At 43.8% G+C, this 10,900-nt stretch overlaps 1 protein-coding gene across 1 annotated transcript; it reads right to left on the bottom strand.

Annotated features, from left to right (window-relative positions):
* Positions 1–373: 373 nt before the first annotated feature.
* On the bottom strand, positions 374–7,321 carry LOC139570425 (potassium voltage-gated channel subfamily A member 2-like). Its single transcript, XM_071392291.1, has 2 exons — positions 4,051–7,321; positions 374–1,582 (listed from the first exon to the last, which is right to left on the bottom strand). Exons 1-2 carry the CDS (start codon positions 4,882–4,884, stop codon positions 677–679), a joined length of 1,740 nt encoding a protein of 579 aa, XP_071248392.1. The 5' UTR covers positions 4,885–7,321; the 3' UTR covers positions 374–676.
* Between the last annotated feature and the right edge of the window lie 3,579 nt (positions 7,322–10,900).

Below are 10,900 nucleotides of genomic sequence, written 5' to 3' on the forward strand. Positions count from 1 at the left end.
TGTTAAAGTGGCATGTAAAACCTGTTATCTATTAGCATTAGCACATGCGTCATTGGACGGCGAAGCTGTGACTGAGTAACATTGTGCTCTATATCTATCTCATAGTTGCTCCTTGTCTGTGTCGACCAACATTTGCTTATTCAGCCTGAAAGGCGCTCTTTCATAGTACATCTGAATAAATTAAAACAAAATACATTTTACAAACTGTATCATCTAGATTAAATTAAAGATGTGAAGACACCATGGTTTTATATTGACAGCACTAAAATGACAAGGAAGATTCAACTCTTTAAAAGAACACACAAGCTAATATTACAATGAATAATTTACAACTCATAGCTTAAATAAGAAATAGCATGACCATGGAAAGCGATAAGCATGTCACTCATTCTCCTTTATTTTTCTGGCAAGCAACTTACGGTAGTGTAGTTGTATGTTCCTACACCAGTCAATCGTTTAATGCCTCCCCTGGTGAATGTAGTGTTAAACAGGCATGTATGTTTTTCTGCTACACATATTGCTGCTTTCACGCTATAGCCCAGTGACAGTTTGCCATTCAGTTGTCTTAAACATTTGTAATCCCACTTTTTCAATAGCAATTTTTTCACTCTTTTGTTTCTCTCTCTTTTTGTGACAGGATCACAACTGAGGGTCATCCTGTTATCACATCCTGTTGTCACACCTGAGTTACCAGGGGTTCACTGAGGTACATCTTTGCCCCACTTGACTCCCTGCTCTGCCCAGCGCACAGCCCCCCCAACAGAGTCCTATTCAGAGGGTTGCAGATGCCCTCTATGGCATTGTAATCTCCTTCTCCGTCCCCTTCTTCCTCCCCTTCCTCCCCCTCCTCGTGCTCCTCGTCCTCCCACAGCGAGGTCTTGACGTGTGTGTACTGGGTTTGGTCCCCGCACTCCGTCTCGCGGTGGTAGAAGTAGCTGAAGTTGGACACGATGACGGGCACGGGCAGCGAGATGGTAAGCACGCCGGCGATGGCGCACATAGAGCCAACCAGCTTGCCCCACACCGTCTCTGGGTACATGTCACCGTAGCCCACGGTGGTCATGGTAACCACGGCCCACCAGAAGGCGCCAGGGATGCTGACGAACGCTGTGTCCTTGTGGTCGGCCTCGGCGAAGAAGATGGCGCTGGCGAAGATGATGACGCCGATGAAGAGGAAAAATATGAGTAGGCCTAGCTCACGCATGCTGGCCCTCAGCGTCTGGCCCAGGATCTGCAGGCCCTTGGAGTGGCGGGACAGCTTGAAGATCCTGAACACTCTGACTAACCGGATTACACGGATGATGGCCAGTGACATTCCCGGTGCGTTCTCCGTGTCCTTGGACAGCTCAGTGATCAGTGTCACGAAGAAGGGCAGGATGGCTGTGAAGTCGATGATGTTCATCACGTCCTTGAAAAAGTGCATCTTGCTGGGCGAGCAGATGAACCGCATGAACAGCTCAAAAGAGAACCAGCAGATACATATAGTCTCCACCAGGAAGAAGGGATCCTGGAAGACACTGGCGGGGGGAAGCATGTGCACGGAGATGTTCTTGTCGTGGGCGTGGTACTTGTAGAAGTACTCCTGGACAAGGGAGAGGAGAAGACAGGGAGGCAGGGAGGAAGAGGGGAAATGAGAAAGAAAAAATACAAATTGAACTTCTAGTCTGTCAGAGGATAGAAATGAGACGTTGTAGGCCTACTGTGATTTGTAGAGCATTTTTCTGTGTTATGTTATGTATTGCAATATTTACGGTTTGTTTGGGTTTGGTATCTTGGAGCAAAAACTGAGCAGATAATGGGACTTGAAATAAACTTTCATTTCAATTTACAGATTTCACTTCCTAAAATCAGAATTATACTTCCCCATCTGCTTATTATTGGTTTATGCCTTACTAATCATCTAGTACTTATTGACAACGGAAAGTACTGTTGTGTTGGTCCAGCCTGATCACACAATGTTCTTGTCAGTTAGTTATAAACAATTTATATTTTTATGATGATGAAGTAACAACATGTACTACAAGCAAATACAAAATGTCACGCCATATCGTGGGGGTTCATTTGTTCCCTTACGAAAAAAGCACGTCAAATTTGCAGTTGCACATTTTCACACGTGAAATAGCTGTTTTCACACTTTGAGCTTAAATTATTTCTGGCTTTGAGTTTCAATCTGTTCGGTGACAGTCTATCAGCCTGTCCACCTGTCTGTCTATTTTCCCCTGTCAGAGTGCCAGACTGTACACCGATTATTTCTTTCAGCCTCTCATATTTAATGTCTAGTGATCAAAACGTCTCGAGGGGGGAAAAGTCATCACAACAACCAGGAGTGTAATGTGTGAAATATTACCGTGTGTCTGGAGATACAATACAAGTCAAACGTATAATCTAGGAGGACCTATTCATGATTTCTCTCTGGTATCAGGTCGCAGTCGTCGTGTTTATTAATAAAGGCAGATATCTACGTGTTGATGTACTCTTAGGAGTGTCCTGGCACTATATATAGCCCCCTGAGATCGCCAAGGAGAAACATGAAACATCAACATGTTCACACTACTCCCCATCTATCTCCACTGTCGCTATCCCGTCTTCCTCCCAGCATAGCCAGCACTCTTCAGTCAGCCAGCCGCTCCTCACTGGGGTTACTGCGTTTCTTGGCTGTCGGCCCTCGTGCAAAAAGGCAGCCGCCATCGGCCTAGCACAGCTCTCCTGAAGGAATGTGTTAACACGACACAACGTGTGTCGCTTTATCTCCCAAGGTCTTCCCATCTCATCTTCGTGACTGAAGTATATTGTAGAGGTCTTTGGCCATCTCTGACCTCTAGGCTCTCGGTGTCAGCGAAATCACGTGACTGATGAGAATTTACTCGGAGTCTGCTCTCACTTTCTCTCCTTTTATTTGTATTTTAGTCCCCTCCCCCTCTTCGCTTCCTGTACCCTTTTGCGCTCCCCCCAATCCAAGTGTATCCAGTTTAACAGCTGACTAAAATAATCACACGTCAGCCTTACTCTATCTCTCATTGATTTGTCTCCCTATCAATATTTCTCTACATAATTCACTGTAGTCAGCTATGCACACCGGTAGTGTGTTTACCTAAACACCTGCTGGTTAGTGGTATCGGGTTGCCGTTTGACACATGTAACTACACACATCCCATTCAAGACACACAGACCATTCGAGGTAGGCTTTGCTTGATGAGTTGACTGTACGACACAAAACACGTGTCACCATACTCATTCAATCAACATCTGAAATAAATATCCAATATCCGATTTGAACCGTTTCAATTATTATTATGATTTAAAAATGACACACTGCTCTCATTTATCTTTCCCTCCATCCATCTTGTTCTCGTGACGCGTTTCAAAATTCTATTAAATATTCAAAAGCAGATAAGTGGGTGCTAGACCAAAATGTAGTATTTCATTTGATTGTTTCAATGACATCACTGCTTTAATGACGTCATTGTTTTATTGACATCGTTGCCTCGCTTCTTATATGCTTGTTATGCATCTTTCACAAAATATAATATTGACACTCTCCCTTTCCAATACATGTCCAGTATGTCACAATGTTCTGTAACACTTTCCTTCTACTGAATATTCACTCCAAAAGCTTTCCCCCACTCAATCTCCTTCTATGTCATCAGTGCTTGACTTGGGCAGGAGCTCACCAGGGCTGAGTACCGGCACCTCGCATGTTCCTCTTATAGAATATTAGCTCAAGCGTATTGTGGAGCTCCTGCACCTAACTATAAACAATACCGGCACCCAAAATGAGTACTAGCACTTATTTCAGTCCAAGTCGAACACTGAATTTGAAGAATAAAACAAGAATAAGTAAGTCCTCCAGTTGGCCACTAACATATTCTATCTGACTTCCAGTTATACAGAGCTGTCAGATTAGTGCCGGTGAAGACGAGGAAACAAGTGGAGGATGCCAGTTTGGACTATTGAGAAACTCTCCCACACACACAAAACACCAACTTGTTCCATTGTCCTTGTCTCCTATTTATCCCACCTCACTCCTCCCTTGCCCTCTTGCTGCCTTACCTCACGAAGCTCCTTCTCGCTCCTGAAGTCAGGCAGCGTCTCTAGGCAAAAGATGAGGATGGACACCACGATCACCATGACGCTGACGATGGCGATGATGCGCGCGCCCGATGACGACTCCGGATGCTCGAAAAGCATCCACAGACTCCGCTGGACCTCGTTGACGGGCAGCGATGGGGCTTCCTCCTTGAGGAAACCCTCATCCTCCTTGAAGCGTGCCATGATCTCCTCGCCCAGCTCATAGAAACACAGCTCGTCAATGAAAATGTCCAGGGGCACGTTGGCGGGCCGCCGGAGCCGCCCGCCCGACTGGTAGAAGTAGAGGATGGCGTCAAAACAGGCCCGGTTGCGGTCCAAGAAGAGCTCATTGCGCAATGGGTCGAAGTAGCGAAGGCGCCGTCTGGGGTCGCCCAGCATGGAGTCTGGGAACTGGGCCAAGGTGCGGAGCTGGGTCTCATAGCGCATCCCTGAGACGTTGATAGCAAGACGTTCGCTCGGCGCCCAGCCGCTCCTCCACAGTGATCCAGACCGCCGGCTCACCCGCTTCCTCTCCTTCTCACCGCCCACCTGGTTCTCTTTCTCGCCCTTCTCCTCGCCGTTGAGTTGGTTCTTCAGCTGTTTGTCTTTCTCTCCTTCTTCTATGTCTCTCCTTCGTCCTTCTCCACCTCCTTCTGGGTCGTTGTTTTCCATCCCTGCCTTTATTGGCCTAGTCCACAATCCAGGCCCTTTCTCCTTTGTGTGTAGTAAGAACAGTTTGGACTTAAAGAGGATGTGGGTCTGAAACCAGAGTGGGAATTGAATCAGTGTGGGAATAGAGGCATTATCACTACACATATGATATAGTCATTATTAGTTGCAGGATGTAAGCTGTAAATATGCAAGAGGAAGCAGTCATGTCGAACGTCTTTGTTACTGTTGAGTTCTCTGTCAGACATGTAAATGTACAAAGGCCTGTACTGTACGAAATCATCTTCAAACTATGTGTAATTATGTCTAGGGTACACTATGTCCAAATAATCCAAATATGTTTGTATGGTATACTCTTCATTTATTTCACACATTTCATTGGTAAGGGTTATGCAACACCTTTCATCCATAAAATAATTGTTTGAGACAGAACAGTAACGACAATGCACTATAAACGTGAGGTATAATGACTAACGAGCAATTGATAGCACACAGTTAGCCAGATGTAGAGAGTCACTCACTGAGTGAATAGCAGCCGCTAACGAAGACTAATTGCGGGATGGAAAGTCACATTGTTTTTCTCCCATGAATCTTTCGGTCTGTCACCATGTCCGTCTGTCCCGTCCAACACGTGGTCTTCTACGGTTGTACCCAACCCCGAGACACTCCTTGATGGACACTCCTCCAGTACTTGTCCACTCTTGTCTCTCACCTCCCTGACCTGTTCACGAATTACGTTTCTACCTGTTTGCTGTTCAATACTCACAATTCTGTCCTTCCCTCTTCTCTCTCTTATGTTGTCTGTCTTACATTTTTTTGGGGAATGCTGTCCTGTTGAAATTCAATCTGCGCCTGGCCCCTCCCGTCCTTTCGCTCCCTTTTGCTCCAGGGCCGGGAACAACCTTCACCCTCCCTCTCAAATGTCACCGCCTCTGCACTGGTACTTGGTGTGTTACAGTACGCTCCCTAACTGAAATGGGGCCCGCTCCATGAGACGGACAACTGAGATGGCTGACTGTCATTTGTTGGATCGAATGCCCTTTGAATGCCATGATTGACTTCAGTGATGGACTGTATAATGTTCTAATGTATAATGATAAACATCATGTCAGCCCACAAATCTAAATGATCAGTGATGTGCGGTTCTCAACTTATGATGATCTGAATATTCCAAATCTAGCAGGTTAGAAAATGTATTGAGAATGAAATACAGAAATATCTTATTTACATAAGTATTCACACCCCTGAGTCAATACTTTCTAGAAGAACGTTTGGCAGCGATTACATCTGTGAGTCTTTCTGGGTAAGTCTCTAAGAGATTTCCACACCTGGATTGTGCAACATTCGCCCATTATTCTTTTCAAAATTCTTCAAGTTATGTCAAATTGGTGGTTGACCATTGCTAAACAACCATTTTCAGGTCTTGCCGTAGACTTTCAAGTAGATTTATGTCAAAACCTTAACCCGGCCTCTCAGGAACATTCACTGTCTTCTCGGTAAGAAACTACAGTGTAGATTTGGCCTTGTGTTTTAGGTTCTTGTTCTGCTGAAAGGAGAATTAATCTCCCAGTGTCTGGAGGAAAGCAGACTGAATTTGTGATTTCCAACTTGTTGTGTAATGTTTATGTCCAATGGCCGATGAGCACCGATACGTTTTATCTTTGATTTCTTTTCATTATTTCTTTTCATATGACAAGGATTAAAAAGGATTTGCCAGTAGATTGTCGACTTGATTCATGATATTGACTGCTAGCTAAGATTTTGAAAGTATGATGTTGACATGATCAGTCCAATAAAAGCTACTGTAGATATAACGTGATTTGACGTCATTTTATCTGTGGCCAATAACCTTGAGACTTCTTGGATGGGCACTTCTAATGTAACTTTATGGCAGCACCCAAGGGGCTTGAATTTTCGAGCTCTCCCCTTAGATTTGGCGGTGACGTAGTGTCCTCACGAGTGACAGAACACTGAGCCAATCACAGCACAACTAGAGAACATTACCAACCCCTACGCTCTGTATTTTCCACTGGCTGCCCCACCACCACAGAAAGCACTGAGCTAGGCTGAAACACCTGCATTTTGGAGCTGCCTTATTCAAGAATGCAAAATGTTTGTATGGGGCTTTATGAGCTCAATTATATATATTTTTTTACATGGTTTGCAAACTGATATGTGACACGTATTAATGCCAAAATAACATGCAAAACAGGCAACCCCCCCACAAAAAAATATATTTAACACCAATACAACACAAGTTTTATTTTTATTTTTTGTGGCTCGAAATGTTGCCACTGGATGCAGCCACCACTATGTTTGAAATTGTGAAGCGTGGTACTCAGTAATGTGTGGTATTGGATTTGCCCCAAACATAACACTTTGTATTCAGGACAAAACGTGAATTACTGTCAGCGATTACAGCTGTGAGTCTTTCTGGGTAAGTCTCTTAGAGCTTTGCACACCTGGATTGTACAATACTTGACCATTATTCTTTTAAAAATTCTTCCAGCACTGTCAAGTTGGTTGTTTTTAGACAGTCGTTTTCAAGTCTTGCCATAGATTTTGAAGCTGATTTAAGTCATAACTGTAACTAGACCACTCAGGAACATTCAATGTCATCTTGGTAAGCAATTCCATTGTATATTAGGCATTCTTTGAAGAAGGCACAGTGATGCCGAAACATGATTTACCCAATAAATGACTGGGAGTTTATACATAGAGTGTGCGATTCTCTTTATTATTTTAAATAAATTCAATTGATTGAACATGATTTGGAAAGGCACACACCTGTCTATATAAGGTCCCACAGTTGACAGCGCTCAGGACCTTAGACTGGGCCGAAGGTTCACCTTCCAACAGGACAAGAACCGTAAGCACACAGCCAAGACAACGCAGAGCTCGGACTTGAATCTGATCGGACTTGAATCTGATCGAACATCTCTGGATTTGACCTGAAAATAGCTGTGCAGCGATGCTCCCCATCCAGTCTGACAAAGCTTGAGAGGAAGTGTGCCAAGCTTATAGTGTCATACCCAAGAAGACTCGCGGCTGTAATCGCTGCCAAAGGTGCTCAAACAAAGTACTGAGTAAAGGTCTGAATACTTATGTAAATGTAATACTTCCGTTTTTTATTTTGAAATAAAATTGCAAAAATTGCTGAAAACCTGTTTTTGCTTTGTCATGATGGGGTATTGTGTGTAGATTGATGAGGGGAAAAAATATTTGAATCCATTTTAGAATAAGGCTGTAACGTAAATTATTTGGGGGAAAAGTGAAGGGTTCCGAATACTTCTCAAATGCACTGTAATAGTAAAACTCAAACATTGCCCCAACTGAACTGGAAACCCAACGGATAAAAGCGGAACTACATGTGGTCATCGTGTTTTGAGAGAAAGGTTGTGAGGAAATTCCCAGGGAGGGGTGTCCCAGGCGTGTGCCAGGGGTGTGTCCTGAAGGTCAACTGGTGTCACGATGAAGGGGTTTCATTTCTTGTAGTGCTTTGGTACTGTACTAAATGTTTTCCATCTCAATTACTAGTCGGACTTCACGGCCAAGACTAAATCTCACCACCTGAGGGGGGTGGTGTATTGGCACATTGCAGTAAAAGCTAAAAAAGGCCCCTGCTGACATTTGCTCAAGCGGCCTGCACACACAAACACACACACCGACTGCTTTTTTGTCCGTAACGTTATCTAGTAATAATTGAACAAGCACTCAATTCATCCCACTTAATGTGTGTGATTTATTGTAGTGGCACACTAAAAGGATGAATCATGAGAGCCATCGAGAGCATCCTGACCGGTTGCATCACCACCTGGTATGGCAACTGCTCGGCATCTGACCGTAAGGGTAGTGCGAACGGCCCAGTACATCACTGGGGCCAAGCTTCCTCCCATCCAGGATCTATATAATAGGTGGTGTCAGAGGAAAGCCCATAAAATTGTCAGAGACTCCAGTCACCCAAGTTATAGACTGTTTTCTCTGCTACCGCACGGCAAGCGGTACCGGAGGGCCAAGTCTAGGACCAAAAGGCTCCTCAACAGCTTCTACCCCCAAGCATTAGACTGCTGAATAATTCATACAAATCGGCACCAGACAATTACATTGATCCTCCTCTTGTACACTGCTGCTACTCGCTGTTTGTTTATTATCTATGCACAGTCACTTCGCCCCCCCACCTACATGTACAGATTACCTCAACTAGCCTGTACCCCCGCACACTGACTCGGTACCGGTGCCCCCTGTATATAGCCTCGTTATTCTTATTGTGTTATTTTTTATTATTACTTTTTATTTTAGCCTACTTGGAAAATATGTTCTTCTTCTTGAACTGCACTGTTGGTTAAGGGCTTGTAAGTAACCATTTCACGGTACAGTCTACACTTGTTGTATTCGGCGCATGTGGCAAAGAAAGTTTGATTTGATTTGATGATTCAAATCCATGGAATGGACATCCTATTTGTTGTTTTTGTCCTTGATTGGTCATTCATCTTTCTGTGGATTGTCAATTGCGGTAACACACATGGGCATAATGTTACAAAACCATATTATATGGCTTCAGTGTACTATATGTCTATTTGCAATGACACAGTAGTCCATGTGATGTCAGCTGCAGCCATTTGATAGTGAGTATTCTGCCACACCAGAGTTATATATATATACATACATGGCTCTGAGCCACACTATGCTGAAATGTCATGTGACATTACACAGTAAACACTGGTGTATAGATTTTGGATTGTGATTTTAGAACGTGTCAATGTTATGTTATTTGGCAAAGACCTACCTACACATTCACTTGACACAATGTCACAAAAAAACATTTATCTGGTGTATGAAGAATATAATGGCCTGAAATATCTACTTTAAGCACCTTCTCTTATATCTTATGAGTGCCAAACATTTCTATTGATATTACAGATTTTGTGTATTATCATGAATAGAGTTAAAGTCATGCTATTTTTTGGCAAACTAAATTGTGCATCATCAAATATCTTCAGCCCCATGTCTGCAACATTTAAAACGAAGTCGACATGAAACTCATTTCTGTTTTTAAATGTTTCTGTTTTTCATGGAATGGGCAACACACACGTTTAAATGAAACAGACACTGATCATACAGTGCCATCAGAAAGTATTCATACCCCTCAACGTATTCCACATTTTGGATGTCTTACAGCCTGAATTCAAAATGGGTTGAATTAAAAGAAAATCTCACCCAATACCCCATGATGACGAAGTGGAAACATGTTTTTAGAAGTCTTTGCAAATGTATTGAAAATGAAACACTGAAACATGTCATTCGGAAAGTATTCAGACCCCTTGACTTTTTCCACATTTTGTGGACCTTTTGCTATGGGACTCGAAATTTAGTTCAGGTGCATCCTGTTTCTATGGATCATCCTTGAAATGTTTCTACAACTTGATTGGAGTCCACCTGTGGTAAATTAAATTGAATGGACATGATTTGGAAAGACACACACATCTATTTAAGGTCCCACAGGTGAAAGTGCATGTCAGAGCATAAACCAAGCCATGCGGTCAAAGGAATTGAATTGTCCGTAGAGCTCCGAGACAGGATTGTGTCAAGGCACAGATATGGGGAAGGGTACCAAACATTTCTGTAGCATTGAAGGTCCCCAAGAACACAGTGGCCTCCATCATTCTTAAATGGAAGAAATTTGTAACCACCTAGACTCTTCCTAGAGCTGGCCGCCTGGCCAAACTGAGCAATCTGGGGAGAAGAGCTTTGGTCAGGGAGGTGACCAAGAACCCGATGGCCACTCTGACAGAGCACCAGAGTTCCTCTGTGGAGATGGGAGAACTTTCCAGAAGGACAACCATGTCTGCAGCACTACACCAATCAGGCCTTTTTGGCAGAGTGGCCAGACGGAAGCCGGAATAACGGAAGCCGGAATAACGGAGCAAAGAACAGAGAGATCCTTGATAAAAAACCTGCCCCAGAGCACTCAGGACCTCAGACTGGGGTGAAGGTTCACTTTCCAATAAGACAACGCAGGAGTGACTTCGGGACAAGTCTCTGAATGTCCTTGAGTGGCCCAGCCAGAGGCTGGACTTGAACCCGATGGAACATCTCTTGAGAGACCTGAAAATAGCCATGCAGCGACACTGCCCATCCAACCTGACAGAGCTTGAGAGGATTT

The sequence above is a fragment of the Salvelinus alpinus genome, chromosome 3 (assembly GCF_045679555.1).
Source record: "Salvelinus alpinus chromosome 3, SLU_Salpinus.1, whole genome shotgun sequence".
NCBI lineage: Eukaryota > Metazoa > Chordata > Actinopteri > Salmoniformes > Salmonidae > Salvelinus > Salvelinus alpinus.